Source organism: Agelaius phoeniceus, chromosome 9 (genome assembly GCF_051311805.1).
Source record: "Agelaius phoeniceus isolate bAgePho1 chromosome 9, bAgePho1.hap1, whole genome shotgun sequence".
Lineage (NCBI taxonomy): Eukaryota > Metazoa > Chordata > Aves > Passeriformes > Icteridae > Agelaius > Agelaius phoeniceus.
In genome coordinates this window covers 13,898,617-13,916,215 of record NC_135273.1, presented here as the reverse complement: position 1 = coordinate 13,916,215, position 17,599 = coordinate 13,898,617, and the positions used below count along the sequence as shown (strand labels likewise).

Here is a 17,599-nt window from a genome sequence, read left to right as displayed (position 1 = left end):
TCTCATATCTAGCACTTGTTCTTTGGCTATTATTTTTAGATTCAAGAAATAACTGTTGAAGGCAAAATATCCACAGTTCTCCTTACTCCATATATCCTTCATGCAAACGAAGCAAAAAATGACCAAGCATTATCAACAAACAGGACCTTTATGTGAAGAAGCTCAATAGTAGCTACTTTTAAGTGAAATAAATTTAAGTTAGCTGTTACAACACCTACAATGAAATAAAATCCATTCTCACAATTGGAAGCAGCTGAGTTATCTCAAGAATAAATTCAAACTAGGATAATTAGGCACGTGAGATGCCAGGATACATCATTCATTTTAAGTACAGTCAAGAAACTAGAAGACAAGGTTACAAAAATACAAAATCTAAATGCTTAGGTTCCACCCCGAGATGCACACACCTTTTTTCACTTCTATCAGTTTAATTCCTGCTCCTGCTCAGGAGGAAAATCTCTTTACTGGCCCTCTTCTTCCACTTTCATTTTAAGCTATATTAAAGATACCTGTATTTACCTACTGCTGGAATGTATACACAGCTACTCTTTGGCTTCAGGGAGTGTTTTGTTATGTTAACCTTTATAAAGTATCAGTTACCATAATATTTAGGCTGCATCTGTTTTTTTGGCCTCTACTGTGTAAGTTGATTTCAGACTCATATCCACATGGATCTAGAAGGGAAGAACTGGAAATTCATTTATAAATCACAATAAATGAAAAATAAGCAATTCTTAAATTTGTGCTGTCTCAACTTCAAAAGCTTTAAGAAGCAAGGTTATATGACAAGCCCACAGTAAATTAACGAACGCAGAAGTCACATGAACTGTGTGCTAAGGGTAATAATACCAAATGCTGTGGACTCTGGCCTGAACCACATGGATGGGCTTTCATATCATATTTGTGATTTAACAGCTTCCAAAAGCTCTCTATCAAAAGCAAAGGGAGATGCTATCTCAGGGTACAGACACAAAGCAGTATTTTACGACAAACAGAAATATAAGGAACATGCAATGACAGAGGTAACAAGTGAGTAAAAACATCTTTGATTCTGTGAAGGTAAGAGCCTGCAGAAGTGAAGGCCTCACAAAATGACTGAGGCTTTCTTTCATACCAGATTCAAACCTGATTGCTCCCATAGGAGAAGCTTCTTCTTTAACAGAATATAGCTCTGGAAGAAGCCTAAAATAAAAATAACCCTTGGCCAACACAATACATTTCAAATCTTCCTAGCACTTTACGCATCTATAACAAAACACTGTAAATACTAGCCTGGCAACTCAGTGGAAAAATAGTCCAGAGTAGTACCCTGCCTCACCATAAACAAATGTATTTTATATAACTAATATAAAGGCAATGTAAGAAGAGTACCATTTAATCTACTGAAACTAAAGCTGTACACTTGCTACATAGAGAAGGAATGAAGAAAAAGGGATCACCCAGAAAAAATAAATTCTAAGTGGCTTATGCTCAGTAAAGGATCTCTTGATCTGCATTTAGGAGAGAAGAGGAATAATAGGAAGAAAATGGCAGTGCTTAGTTTTTACCCCCCAAATTAAGGAGCATCTCCTTAAATGCATGGTTTTTATCAGTGTCCATGCTAAGATATCAAAACAAAGAAATACAGTTATGTAAAAGAGTCAGATTTAACCTTGCACTTTGAATAAAAAAGTCTTTGGGCATGTTCAGTGCAGCACTGACTACGTGAGACAAAATACACTGGAAATAGTTCTTGCTTATTGCACTTTTAATTGTTTTCTCATCCATTGTACCATAATTATTCCAGGAATCTGCAGGTTTTTTCTCCCCAGAAGGAAAATTCAAGCTTTCACATTAAGTATTTGTGATTGCTATTCCACTTCCAAAAGTGAGGTGTTTTTGTTTGGTTTGGGAGTGTCGGGTTGGTTGATTTCTGTTGGTTTTGGTTGGGTTTTTTTGGGTTTTTTTTGGTTAGGGTGGGGGGTTGTTGATTTTTTAGGTGTGGGTTTTTTTACATTTTCTGGTATTTCTTCCCAATAACCATTATTTAAAACCACTACTTTCAGATTTACCCACTCACTCTACAGTCCTAAATCACATCAAAGTTTTCAGTAGCAACATGCAGGTAGTAGGAAGAAGAAAAACCCAATAATATCTACATAGTATTTTCACTGGGCATTTTTTCAGGGTATTTATAGCCATTCAGTTACTTTTAGGTATTTTTTATAAACACAGGATTCTTTCTATTCTCTTTGTGCTTCTCTTCAGGTGGGAACAGAATGCCCCAGAGCATTCCTAGAATCCACCTTTGAACATGCAGCATCACTACTGAACAATAAACCTTCAGAGAAAGATACCTGGAGTGGTTTGCACATGCTCTTTGTGGGCTAAAGCTCTTTTTGTACATTAAGATAAACAGCATAACAATGTAATTAAGTCAAAGAGCCTTAGAAATACAGAGCTCAGGTTTTCAAAAGGCAAGGTCAGTGTGTGACCTTGTGAGACCACCTATCCTGGGCAGCCCAGCCTCGTCAGCACTACTGCTGGATGCTCACTGAGAGCCTCCTTGCAGGAAATGTTGATACAGCAATTCCAATGCTAAACTGCTGACATGAAGAGAACTCTATGATGCAGGCTGTTGTTGTGTAGATGTGCAAACAGCAGTTTCATGTTTAAGCCACAGCACACACACAGATGGAATGGGAAGAGCCCACAAGCTAGAACGGGATGAGAGAATTCCTGTCCATCTTCAGGGGAAAAAAGGAGGAGGCTGCCCAGAGACCACCCATGGCTGACTGGTCAACCCCATGGACCCCATCCAGCCTCCCACCCTACCTCAACGTAAAAGCAGGAACACTGAGTAAGAAAGGAATGCTAAAACACCCCTAGATTGTCTTCTCCAATGTGGTTTTTTTTTTCCTTAAGACTGTACAGTCTTTTTAATTCATAGCCAACACAAAGGAGAACAATTTTCTGTAGACAAGCCTTAAGGGTAGCAGACCTCTTCATTCCTTCTACCTGCAAGAAAATATCATTCTTGTTGCTTTCATTTCAATGATACTCAGTTTGTTTACATCTCTCAAAATGCTACAGTCATTTGAGGCTTCACCAGCATTCAGGTTTTCCTCTCCAGGTATTAACACAAATTCTTCTCTTGAAACAGTCCATGAAGTCATTTGCTAATTTTACATTCCTATCACTCTTAAGACCTCTGAAACTTGTGACTTGACAAAACAGGTCTGTCTTGTCCTGTTATTCAAATTTATCAAGATCATTTTCAATTTTGAGCATGTCCTTTAAAGCATCTATGACTGCTTCCAGCTTAGTATTAAAAAAATTCAGATGGTTTAATCAGTTTTAAGACCTCCCTCACTTACTGAATATATATATTTTTACAGTAAGATGACTGACATCATATTTATCAAATTCAAAACATGCAACTTGACTGATCCATAGCAATTAACACTGATGCACAAGAAAAGCTGCAACCCTGCATTACTGCTAAACACATCTGGAGATTATCACTAACAATATTTTCAAGTTTTAGCCTCCATATCAAATAATTTTAAAATGACACAATACAAAACAGTCTAAATGCTTGAGTTTAAGTGATGAAATCCATTTAAAATGTTTTAGAGCATGTTCCAGCACACTTGAGGAACTCTATACACAGCTTAAACACATTCTAAAGCCATCAAAAATTGTACGAGTTCTACAACTTCAACTCATTTTCAGATATTTCCTTTGCCACCTTCAATTATTCTACAAGTTAATGCTTTAGATGAGTGATAACTTCTCTTCAGTATTATTCAGACATTTACCACAGTTCATATCTTATTGGTTATGCTCCTCCATAGTCAAAGGTCATCAGATTTGTGTAAAATAATTACAAGCTTTTAAAAATACCCAAATCATAACAGAGTAATTTTGAATTTTAAAATAACTTCTTCAAATGCTGTACCTTAAAACACTTCTTCACAAATGAAAGAACTGTGAGAGGTCCTTTCACTGAAGCCCAGGTATTTTAGAGAACTTGGCAGACCAGAATCAATCTTCTGGCATCAAGCAGCCTATGAATCCAGAATATGCTCCTAGAAGTCATTTTCTCTCTTGCTATTTTTGTAGCTTAAATATATCTATAAAATAGTTAATGTGCTTAGGAGTATTATCCTTCTTGTTCTGCTCTCACCAACTAATGAGATTAGTTGTGTGTCTATGTATGTGTGTTCCTTTTTTCTCTAAATACACATTAATTGCTTTATGTCATTGTAGACAATAGTGTTTTCCTTTCTACATGAATATACTCAACTGAATATTCTTAAAGGATTCTTTTCCAGTTTCTCCTTTCTTCTGGCCTTTCTTAAACTAGGCTTGAGCTCCAACTATGAGCAAATGCCACTAGAGACCATCTCATTTGATACAAATATTCTACATGAAGCCAAAGATTTCTTCTGTAATGATAGCTCAGTCAGATTATTTAACAAACCACACAGAAAAATTAGGAATCATAATTAAGAAGAGATAAAGCAAGTACACTTCAATCCATCTCAATTGATGGGTCTTGGCTGTACCACAACCTTTTAGAAGAAAAAGTGATAAAGACCACAAGCAATAGAGAATTACCACAATTGCACATTATCCAAATGTGAATTTGTCAGATTTGGTCCCAGATTTGGTCCCATCCCAGTCTTTCTCTCACCTCATGGAGACAGCCAGAGCTGCTAAATGGTTTTTTTTGTCTTTCAAGCTACCTGTCCATTTCTGCACACAGGCACCCACATTAATAACCTGGTAGCAGCACCTTAGGTAACCACTTATTCTTCTGACACACCATGCAGAAACAATTGTGTATTCTGCATTCTGTGATGAAAAGAAGAAGTCCAGTTTCTAAAAGTTCTCCATTACTGCACATAACCCTTTGGATTTGGGAAAAAACATGTCTGGGAAGATGCTGGCTCCCTACTTTGTCTGTATTTTGTTATCTCTTTCAAATGAAAACACTTAAGTCAATTTCTCTATCAAAACTTGTCTTGCATTTTGACTGCCAAAATGCAGGTATTTGCTCAGTATTTGCAATTAGAACTGCTGGTACAAATAAATTCATCTTTTTAGAATACTTCAAAAGGTGGTTTTCCATCCTTTGAAGAAGTCATGTAATTGAAGCTGACTGCCTGCAGAAGCAGTAACAACTATCACTGAGTGGGACAGCTAATGTAGATTCTTACCCTCTAAGCAGCTCTGCCAGTAAACTAATACTGGCCTCCAATTCTCATCTACAAGTCCAGAACCCATTTTTACTTATGCACAGCCACTGGTCTCCTAAGTTACAGGTAATTCTCATGGGCAAATGAAATCCAGAAAAAAACCCTGAAGATATTTATTGGTTTTGAACTTGTTACACTAGGTATCTACATGTCACTTACAGGTGAAAATCAAGTAGATTGATTGATTATTCAACTAATCCGAAAGGAGGTACTAGTAATTATGTACTCAAAAAAACCCAAAAAACCAGGCCAGCCACAGCCACACACTATCTTAATACATGGCTTGTGGCTATCCAGCTCCCAGCCACACAATCCATTACACACCTTTTCATTCTGTATCTCAGCACTCATGCAAGCACCAACCCAAACCATGCCACCCTGCCCAGTTCTTCTCCAAACAAGGTGAGAGGATACACATGAACAGCCTGCAACTCCCTAAAGAATTAAAGATCAGTTCAGATGTTCAATGGAAGAGATGTCAAATAAACTAGTACCATTCCAAATTTAGTTGAACTGAATTAACTGAAGACTGTCCATTATTTAGCTAAATACCAATTAAGTTACAACCTTTTTTTCAACAATTTAGTCTCACATATTAGAATTCTAATTAAGATGTTGTCAAATTCACACTATTTGAAGGCTCTTGTGAAAGAATCATATTTAACTCTGTATTGCAAGCTAATGACATCAGTGCCAGCAGGGCAGCAATCTGCTGCACCCACAGGGGAAAGGAAGCACTCCCATCCTACCATCTCTCAGATGACACACAAAAACCCTAGACCTAAAAGGACACATTCCTTCAAAATAAAACAAAGGCAAGCCAAAAAGCCAAAATACCCAAACCCAACAGAATTGACAGAGAGGCTGGAGTAGGATTGCCTTTTTGAATACCTACCCATAAACTGTCCAACTGGCCCACACTATGACCAGTCTCTCACTCACCACAAAATTAATTTCTGAATCAATTCAATGGCTTCACTAGAGCTGTTCTTAACACTGGATTTTTTCCTTTTATGAAATGAGGTAAGAAAAAAGACAGAGCTCCTTTCACAAGTATACATACATGTTACCTGCTGTCAGTCTCAATGAAATAACTATGACTTACATCTGTTCTAAATGCAAGCACTCCTAAACCTCCTCTTTTGCCTTAATAAAAGCTGTAATACAGAAACATGCATGAACTAGCAGCATGGCAAATATCAGTGTCAACAAGGTACTTCCTTTATGGACAAGCCATGCAGCTACATGCTAGCTGCTGCAGAGGAAAGAGTGCTTTTGTTTAATTCCTAAGTTGATAGAGATCCATTCTGGTGTTGTTTTACATTGTGCAGGAAGAAGCAGTAGTTACAAATTCCAGTAAATGAAGTTTTGCCAAGACAGATGATCCTTCCTTCCTATGTTATAGAACAATCACAATTTCAATACGTGGGCTGAACAACAATCAGTATAGCACCATAGCTTTTGTTTTATATACAACTATAATCTCCATAAGAAAATAAACTGCAAGTTTATTGTGTTGGCAAACCTGACTTGTCCATGTTTAGGTTCTGGCTCCATTGTGAACAAGCACAGTACAAAAATCTACCATGCACAAGAGCACTTTAATAAAAGGATATGGCCCACAGGGAAGAAGATTCCAAGATACAGAACAAGATTCTAGACTGTTAAAATGGACCACATTTCCATATTGAAGATAAGCCCATCATCTGACTGTAGAAAACATGCACAACACACATCTGGCTCCCTTGGGAAAGGTTTCATGATTCCCAACAAGATCCCTTACAAAGAACTCAGGAAAACCCAAAACAAATAAAAACACCAAACAGAAAGAGCTAATGCACAGGGAAGAAAAAAAAAGAAACCCACCACCTGCATTACATACTACAAAGAAAAAGTTGCAGAGAAAGAAGCAAGTCTGTTCATTAACCTGCATAATTTAATTCAGAAAACCTTTTTCCAAAGGCGAAAGGGGTAGGAGGTTGCAGATTTTCCATATTCAGTTAACTAGGAGCAGCAAACTCCCTCCCTTTGTCCCTCCCCTACAACTACTAGCTTCACACATCTGCATTGTTACCTTTACTTTTTCTCTTCTCAGGCAGCAGAAAAGACAATTTTCATCAAAAGACCAATCAGAAACACCTTCAGGCTCACAGTCTGTAAATCAGAAGAATAGCAAATTACTTCATATTCATAAACCACGACACAACTGGAGCCAAAAGAGAAATGCTGAATTAAATACCTGTTTCACAACATTCTTGCCTGCTTTCTGAGGATTCAGGCTTCATTTCGGCCATTTTTCTAAATCCCCAGATTACCAAACTATATACATTTTATCTGTGCACAACAAATCTGTTTTTCTGAGCACTGCAAAATACACTCTCAGCTACATAAAGATGAACGCACACTCATTAGTAATTTTAGCCAATATGAAACTAACTGTGAGCACTGCCTGGGGGAGGGGGAAAAAAAAGCACAAATCACCACGGTAACACACATTTTCTAGAGGCAGAGCTGAGGCTGCTTCTGTCATTAGAAATGCAGAACAAGATACAAACATAGAGATTGAATACCTTTAAACAAACTGAGATCTTTTAATAATCCAGGTCCAAACAGGCCTTCTAGAATACTTTCAAACCCTAAAAGCAAATAAAAGAATTGTTAGCTTTCTAGATTAGTACGTCACTACAATATTCACAATAGCAGTTCTATATTTATCTGTTCCAAGAACAGAGCTCAACACGTTTTCTCCAAGTATTACAAGATACACGGGTCAATTGTGATGACTGAACTACTGATAAATCATAGCACAGCCTAGAGTCCACTGACTCCTGCAGTTTTCTAAGTAGCTAGGTTAAAAACAAAGAACATTACAACATTGAAATAAACCATTTTCAAAAGAACATAGGAAGCTGCAGGTTCTACAACGCGACCGAGAAATTTCTACACAAATAAAAATACTCTCATTTAAGCCTCTGAACTGAAAGAAGGTAAATTTTCCCAATTTAAAAAATACATTCTTTCATCTCAGTGGCATTCAGTTACTTTTCTAAATTTCTGTAAACATTAGAATCAGTGTTTCCTCAAGAACTGCAGTTTTGAGGAGAGAAAATTAGAATGAGAAGGATTCAGCATTGCCATATTAGTAAGAAATCAAATTTCAATCACAGATTTGCATCCAAGACACACACAGTCCGATCTACTTCCAATGCCACGATTTATACCTCACTTAAAATAAATCTAATCAATTTAAGTTTATTCCAGAAGAGGGAAAACATGCACCAAAATTGCTGCCATTATTTGGAAAAGTTAAATCAATATTACACTAACCCCCTGCTAGCAGTAAAAAATCTACAGAGCTATTAACTACCCAGTACTGTGAGAAGATGGGTTAGCAGAGTGAGTATGAAAAGTACAAAGATTACTTTAGGGTGATAGACAAATTCCACCTCATAAAAATGCATAAAAATGGAATGACCAGAAAAATTCAAGACTATAACTTCACTATTGCCTGCCCTTCCCTCCCCCCTCCAATACTTTTTGCTTTGTAGCTTTAAGAATGGCTGAAAGTAGCTAGGGGCTTCTAGCTTCTCCTACTTCTTTGAGTCTTTGAGTGGCAGAAGAAGAAATAAAAAACAAATTAAGAAACAAAAGTATGGTCTTAAATTTAGAGAAACTTGCATGGGTGAATCAGGGACAGATAAACTACCCAAAATAGCAATGTTTAAGACATCAGTCAAAATCTAAATGATTGTGTACTATGAAGGAAATAGTTTATTACACTTCAAAAGAGCAGTAATTCTAAAATAATTCCGACTTCATCCAGATCTAATATCTAAGTTATGTTTTGGAGAGCAGTCTTCAAAAGGAAATGACAAACAGTGTTTCATTCCTCTGGGTGTCAGCAAGAGTGTCAGTGCACCAACATCTTCAGCAATCCAACGCAGGATGCTACAGAATTTGCAGGGTGCAACATGACTTAGATGGCAAAAGCATTGCTGAGGTAGAACACTAAAAATATAATCTCAGAAAGAACCAAGAATCAAAAAAAAAAAAAAAAAAGGTGAAATAACAGTCAAGAGTGAAGAGAAATAGGGAGAAATCAGAAAACAAGGTGGAAGAGGAGAAACTGGAAACACACCCCATTGAACAGCACCTTGTCAGGCAGAGAAGTAGCACTGCCTCCAAAAAAAGCCAATTCAGGCTTCAGGAAGTGGCAGGAACAGTGGGAAAGGGCCGACCAACCTGACCTAGAAGAAAAATAGGAGAATCAGGGTATTGACCCATAGGTTTGTAACGTTGAATAGTTTATAACGTTTTTAACATATGGGTAGAGACCCTCAGAATTTGACTCTGAAATGAAACCTTAAGGAAAATAGCTAACCAACCTTGTTCTTGATCTTTTTGTTTAGAACTTCTATTTTATGTATATATATATATATATATATGTATAAAAATCAAAAGACTTCAGAAATTTTACTCAAACTCATCAATCTTTTAATAGTAACTGGCAGTGACTCATGCCCCACAGTTTGCCATGCATGCAATTGCACACTGAAGTCCCTGCCAAGTTTTACAGCTTGGATATTGTACGATCGTAGTTTGCTAGCCCACTGTTCTGAGTGATGCTAATGCCACTCGGGTTTTATTAATATTAAATATTGGATTTAGCAGTTGCATAGCAACAGCAGAACATCTTATGTGCAATGTTTGACATTAAAAAAGGCAAATAAGGGAAGTATGAATGTATTCAAAAATTATACTAGAGACTGGTAAAACTGCCATAAAGCTGAGCCCTATTCCCCCCAAATGCAAAGTGCAATGCAGCAAAGGCAGTTTAAGCCCTGTGATGTTGTGTTCAGTCATTCAGGGCTCCAAAAGAGCAACTGTGTACAGTTAATCATGCAGAATACATTGAAAACAAAATCTTGAAAAAGGAGCTGCCTACTTTTTATAGTATTTTTTCTCTCCATTGTCACTGCTCTTAGAAGCTTGAAAAGAACATTTCTTTTCCCACCGATTGTCCTTTTCCATTTGGCAGATGATATTTTCCTGCATTTCAAATGGAACAGAAATTAACATGGCTCTCTCTGCTAAATTCCAGTTTCTATATTTTCATCATCTGTATTTCAGTGTCTGATAGTTTATAGCAGCTGAAGAGCAGAGCCAGTGGAAAAGTTGCAGGAATAACAGAATTAGAAGAAAGAAAAAGAAAGAAAATTCCAGTATTTTAGAAATCAGTATTAGATTTTCAATATCAGTTGTATTTAGATCTCTGATATGCTCTTCACAATCAAAGCAGCCACATATTTAACTCTCACAAATGTTACTGGTGACCTTTCCAATGAAAAACACTTTCTGGATGTTAGTATAAGAATTTAGAAAAAATAGTTCAATTTTAAAAAATCCCCCTGAATTTATAAACTTTAAAACATCTCTCTTTTCCAGAAGGCTCTCTAGGAAGTGTGGAATTAGAAAAAATAAATCCCAGAACAAAGAAAGCAAACCCTTAGTACTGAAGCAAGGGTGGAATAACTTTTTAAATGCAGAGGTTGTTACACACTTATTCCTATTTCACAACAGTTAAACTGTAAACAAGTAAAGCCTCCCCTAAAACATTCTCTGGTAAAAATCAGAATATATATGTGCCATTTTTTCTGCTAAGGGTAGCAAGGAAAGAAATTAAAACTAAAGAGAAGGTGGGGGGGAAGGTTGACTATGCAGTCTTCAGCATGATCAATTTTCACTAGTTTTCTCTCTGCACCTAAACAGTTTTATTTTCGTCTTTTCTTGGCATTTTTACCCATCTATAACCATGTATTTTGGCAGAAATTTAAACTGTAATTGTAGTTTGATGGCTAATGGTGTAAGACAACGATTTAACACAATAGTTTAATTTAAGCTTTGCAAAGAAAAAAAAAAAAGTTAAGCCCTCATGTCATCTTCTCCCTTAAAACTGAGAGCCCTTGTGATCATTAAGTAGCTACCAGGCTCCTTGGGATAACAGTATCTAGTAATGCAAATTAGCCAGAGACACATTCTCTACTATAAAAACAGGAATGCAAGATCTTCAGAAAAAGATAGGAATGCACTTCTGGAGTGCCATTGACACAGAGCCTAGCATGTCAAACAATGCTTTTTTCCCCCTAAGACAGCACAGCTCAAATATACCTTTGAATAGTTACTACATAATTCAGCCCTAGATATGTATCTAGTCAAAGCAGTAAAGCTTTACTTTAACGTACAGGTACAAATCATTTTAGGAGAAGTAAAAAACCACAGACTACTATTGCTCTGAGTGTATTATTACATAAATTGTTAATAACTCAAAAAAAAAATCAGCATAGCAAGGGCAGAAAATTAAAAGCAACATACATAGTTGTCAACTCCTCAGCCCTTATCTATGCATATAAATTTAATCAGTGAATATCAATTTATAAACTAAACCTCAATAGACTTAATGAGTAATACTCAGGCCAGCAGTTAAGTATAGTAGGTCACAGAACCAGAGAATCAGAATATCCAGAGATGGAAGTGATCCACAAGGATCAAATCAAACTGCAATGGACCAGTTGCAATAGAAATTAAGACAAGTGATTCATCAGCATTTATTTATAATAAACAATCAAATATATAGCAATTTGCACATTAAAAGGACAAGTTCAAAAAGCTGGAAATTTAGTCAAGTCACTTAAGACATTAGTTTGCTATATATTTTGTTTAAATTACTCAACCATCTAAGAACATATCAGAAACCATCAAACCCATGGGGGAGAAAACCTGACCTGCTAAATGGGGGAAAAAATTAAAAAAACAACAAAACCCAAACCCAGGTGACTAGGAGTAAAAGCACAAAGAGGAGACAAGCAGTTGGATGATGGACAAGAAGACTCAGAGCAGAGAAGTTAAATCAACACTCAGAAATGTTGCAAAAGTCAGAGAGGAGATGCAAACAGCTTTAAAGTAAGCAAAGATAAAATCAAAATCAAGGCACATATACATTGGAATTTTTAGATAAAATATGTAGGAATATGGTAGGATATTACAAAACGTTCCATAGAATGGCAATAATTCAACAAAATCTATCAAAGTGCTGTTACTAACATTTGCAAGTTGTTTTAATATTCAATGGACGTGTGCTGGGTTTTTTTCTGTGAGTTACTCAGAGTATTTGCAGCAGTGTTTAATTCCAAAAAGTCCTGAAATATTGTGGAAGTCCCAATGGGCTCAAAAAAAAAAGAAAAAAAAATCACTTTGAAATGTCAAAACATTAAACAAGTTAGTACCAGGGTCTCAAACTGGTAAAGGTTTTCAAAACCAATGAATAGTTCTTAGGAATTGATAGCAAAAATGGTATCAATAAACATGGGCTTACAGAAATTCTTATTAGAGTCTTACAAAACTAAAATTTTAATTAACAACAGGTTTGATATAATATCTTTAGACTTTTGGGCTGGCATGACATATCTTGACTAAAACCACATATTTAAAAAAACGCCCAAAATTAAAAAAAAAAACATTAAGCCAAACCAAAGGAAAAAAATCAGTCAAGTAAATACAAAACATTAAAAATCAATTAAGTGACAGCTCTTAAAATATTGGTGGCAGTGAGAAACTACTGGCAGTGAGGTCCATCAGATACTGGTTCTTGGCCCTGTGCCATTTGCCATTTCAGTCCTAGTCAGTGACTTGGAAGAAAGCAGTCACTAAATTTGCTGGAGCTACAAAGACAGGAAGAGCAGCAATTAACAAAAGGCCCAGGTCACAGAAGCTGCTTACGAAAGCAAATGCAATTAAACACTACTTGGAAAGGGGGGTAGGGGGAATGGAGAAAGCCACAAATCACACATCTAGGAACAGGAAAAACAGCTTCTCAAAGACATACCCAGATCCAGCAGCTGAAACTGGAAGCTGATCAAACTCAGCCAGACATAAGACACTCTTTAATTTTACAAGGGTCCAATTGAAGACACAAGACACGCACCTTAAGACTGGATCATCGTTTTCCCTACTCTAGGACTCTGAAGGTGTTACTTAGGAAAGCATAGGCTGGTTGCTGAGATCTATTTCCCTTTCATTCTCTCCCAGCACTTGGATTCATCATGCTAGGAGTCTCATTAACTAGTCTGAACCAAGAGCCACCATCACATCAGGTTTTTACTGGATTTCTTGTGCCTGCGTTTTCTGGTCAAGATTGGTTATATTTATCCACAGCTATGGGATTTGAAGCAGGAATTAATTCAGAAAAATCCTACACTCTATGTGTAACACGGGAATTCTGTCTCTTTTAGGACAAAAATCTATTAAACTTGAATGTTTCAGTCACAAGCATCTTAATAGAAAAGCAAGACCAAGCAACAAGGGAGGTGGAAAAAAGTCACAGGACAGTTATTAATATACACTAAGTCTCATGACATGCATATAATTATAAGTTGTGAATATTCTTTTATTCATGCAACAAAATAAAAGAAACTCCCATCTACCTATGATGAGAGATCTCGTTATCTGCATGGAGACCAATTAAGGACTCCAACTACAAGGTAAATCAAGTTTGCTTTAGCTTCTTGGGGAAAAAAGTAAAAGCTGTGCATCTCAACCAATTTTTCAAATTTCATGCTTCCCCATTCTTGTTAATGAAACTGCACTGTTCAGGGACTTACTGCAGACATTCCTGCTCCAGAGGATTATGAGGATCTTAAATATCAACCTGGTTCTTTAAGAGCAATATAGACACATGCATAGAAAAGAAAAGAACTATGGATGTTAAGACAGGTACTGCTTTAAAGAACAGATATACCCAAGTTCTGTATAGCAACACACAGCTCTTCTGTAGCTTTTTGCACCAGAATACCTTCCGTTCAATAACATGTGCTGAGGTCCCTAAACAGGAACTTGGAGCTCAAGAGAATAAGAATTTTGGCCTTAGAGTAGTGCTTTGTTCACTGTAGAAGAGCATCTCCAGTAGACAAGCTTCATTTGAAGCAATCAAGAAGTGAACAAGGTGCATGTTCTGCAGCCACTACGTCACTCTTACAGTAATTTACTGCAGCAGTAAGCTGAGAAATCAAAAAAGCAGCAAAAAACTACAAGAACTGTTGATAGAAGTGCTTCTGACTGACCATCAATCCTGCAGGACTTAATTAAAATTCCACAACTAGTTTGTAATTTTTATAAAAAAGCTGCAGCAGACCATCCTCACTCTGCTCCCCAAACATCCCTCTCAACCAAGCTATTCCTTTTCCTCTGAGAACTAAGTCTAAGAACATTTTCTCTGATGCAATCCCAAACTCACAGCAAGGCATTTAAAATTTAATGAGCTAAATATGACAGCATAACAGCTACATATCAGAACTACAGAGCTGCAGTGCACTTGCCTTCACAGCAGAAAAGTGTCTTGCCAAACACCCTAGAACAGGGGAGATCTCTCTGCTCTACAAGGAAGAGGAGAGAAGCAAAGCAAGTTACCAGCTTGTGTCACAGTACAAGAAATGGAAACAGGAGTCTTTCCATCCAATGTTAGCGCTCTAACTGGCAGGCTATCTCACTGATTACAACTGAAAATTCAACCCCAAAAAACCAGAAGTGACAAGTTATAAAGCTTGTTGCCTGAGTGCAGAGTATAGCAAAATATGGATCATCTCCTGCTTCCCTCCCACGAGGAGTATTTTTGTGTGAGCGATCTGATATCAAGAAGAGAATTACACAAAGGCATGCAAACTTCTTATTTCCAATCAAAAGTCTCAGAAGCAGAATACAAGAAAAGCTAAGGATATTGCAATGGCTGTCTCAAGATCCCCTCAAGATACATCAATTGTTCTGGCAGGCTGAGTTGCAATCTTCATATGGATTTGCAGGGTGAAAGGATCCTCAAATTTATAGATACTGCACCACTAATCTGGCTAGTTGTTCAAGTCAGGGGTTGTGGGTTTCTGGTTTACATTTAACTCAAAATCAGGAGATTTATTGTATGACTATCTGGTTTCCTTCACAGTCAGTCACCACTAATGCAGGACCTAAGTGGAATCTTCTCACGTAAATACTTGCATTTTATTACCTTAGAAAATAAACCAGAAAACGCAGACAGCACAAAATGACAAAGAATTACAACAGAGGAGTTTCAGTAACTACCAACTTTCTATGCATCCTTAAAAAAATATAGGTTTTACTTAATGGTAGAAGAGGATCTAATTTTTTTTTTTTAAGAACTTAAATAAAGTAAAATCCAAACATATGAATTTTAAAAATAAAAACTGAAGTGGAATTTGCTTTTCAGTATCTCAGTTCAAAGACAGTGCTCTTATTTGTTCAACCTCCAGGTATGGAGTTCCAGCAGGCAACCAGGTAGAACTTTCACTGATAAGAAACTGCAAGAACTAGCTAGGAAGTTTACAGATTAAAAAAGTCAAATAGCTCAAGAATGAGGATGCACACTAGCACAAATCAGCATGGACCAAAATACAGAGACCCAAACATGTCTCAAACTTGAGGCTATTTTTTTTTAACCGTATTGCATTACTTATTGCAGCAAAATAAAAACCTTGAAACTTTTTTCCCATTGGAGACAATCTGTTAATGCTTTACTCCCAAGCAAAGGTAAGGTGGCATTCATGAACTACCACTATTTATCCCCATGTGCCATGCTCCTAAAGCACAAACTTAAGAATTGCCTTGCAGTAGATGAAATTGATCTGCCTGGAAAATGCCTCCCACAGAAAAGATAGGATTTCCAGCAGCATCAATTCTCTGCTCTACTTTATTTCATGGCCACAGTAATGCTCGTGTCACAGACCAGGCCAGGGGTGCTATGAGGAACAACTTGCCACAAGCAGGTACAGCAGAGGTCCAAGTCAGCCTAAAGCACAGAAGAACCCTCCCTCTCCCACAGAAGCTGTCTGCGTGGAAGCACAGGACACCAGTGGCTTGCACCCCAACCTCAAGAGATATTGGCACAGTGCAGAAGCATTAGAGGATGAGCTACCTGGCTGAGATATGAGCTATATTTCATACTCCACAACTGTCCTGTTTGAAGAGGGCAGCCTCCCTCAGCAATCCAGTCTTGCCTGACATTGTTCCCTGTCTGCAACATAGTCACCTACTGAAACCACATTAATTGAAATAATTCAAAGCTAAAAATCAGCCCAGAAATGGTAGGTACAAGCTGCTGAATCCACTTAAACAAGAACTGCCAGTAGAAAAAGCATCTACCAAACCACACCTGTGATCTAGAAAACTCCTGCAGTGTGACTCAGTTTCATCTTCTTTACCACAAGAGGTCATTTATACCATGATTCATTACTGAATTAACTCAATACATTATTCTTTTCCTTCAGCTCTCAAGTTGTAGATATCCCTTTCACCATCTCTACAGAGATTTTTCAGATCTATTCAAGTAATCAGCAAATGGGAATGAAAATATGATTCTCTTTAGGAAACTAAACATAATTACATCACCAATCATTGAACATCTGATGACCTTCAATGAACAGACCCATGAAAACAATTGAACATTTCTGAGTTGAGAAGTGAATATACTGAGTTTACCTGTAAGGTAAAAATCGCCAAGAGCATTTTTACTCTGTTTTTTGTGATTGTAAGTCTGTCTGGTGAAAAATAAACCTCCTTAATAAGCCATTACATAATTGCCTCAATGAACAGTACACCTTGACTCCATCTAGCTCTCAGCATCCTGAAAAATCTTATGGTATACAAAGATACAACACTATTAAGTCAAGTGATTATTTCACCACACCAGTGAGTATCTAAATTCTGATTAAGAAGCTAACAAAAGCAAAGAAAGCTCTACATCCTGGAAAGAAAGCTGAATCATGACTACAGTGAATACGAAGCACATGTGATGTTTTGAGAAGGCTTTCCAGAAATGCTAGAAAAGTATCCTTAGCCTTGTCAGATGGACAGCTCATTTCTGCCTCAATAGGAAGGATGATCTATACGAAATCAGAAGGTGATACAGGCAGCTACACAAAAATGAAAGGGTAAATGAAAGCAGGGCACGGAGTCACAAGTTATATACCTTAAACAAAAACCCTGAAAACAAATCAACACACACAGAGGAGCATCTTAACACTGAAAGACACAGAATTCACACCAGCTACAGGGCAGGTTATAGTGACTAATTGTCATCACTGAAGTCACACTTGCAAATTTACATCAAGAGAGGCATTATTCCATGAGTCTACAGCACAAGGTGCAAACCCAAAGGAAGCAAAACTAAGCCTAAAAATCCTCTCCAGCTTTATGGCTGTTTGCACAGCAGTAGTATTGAGAACACAAAGGTACAAAGTAAGCACATGACTGCCCTTGCATACAGCAAGGAAGATACAGCTGTATTACTGTTGTTA

General features: G+C 37.1%; 1 protein-coding gene across 8 annotated transcripts in view; it reads right to left on the bottom strand.

The window, feature by feature from the left end:
- LCOR (ligand dependent nuclear receptor corepressor) overlaps positions 1–17,599 on the bottom strand; it is a 90,027-nt gene that overhangs the window by 51,780 nt on the left and 20,648 nt on the right. For 5 of the 8 annotated variants that reach the window (XM_077182981.1, XM_054637626.2, XM_077182984.1 and 2 more), the window contains 2 exons: positions 7,814–7,879; positions 7,318–7,397 (listed from right to left, as the gene is read on the bottom strand). In XM_077182981.1, coding sequence (XP_077039096.1) covers positions 7,318–7,397; positions 7,814–7,879 — 146 coding nt within the window. Of the gene's footprint in view, positions 1–7,317; positions 7,398–7,482; positions 7,657–7,813; positions 7,880–9,396; positions 9,491–17,599 lie in introns of those variants that run through there. The other 3 variants (XM_077182985.1, XM_077182986.1, XM_077182982.1) reach the window with 2 other exon arrangements.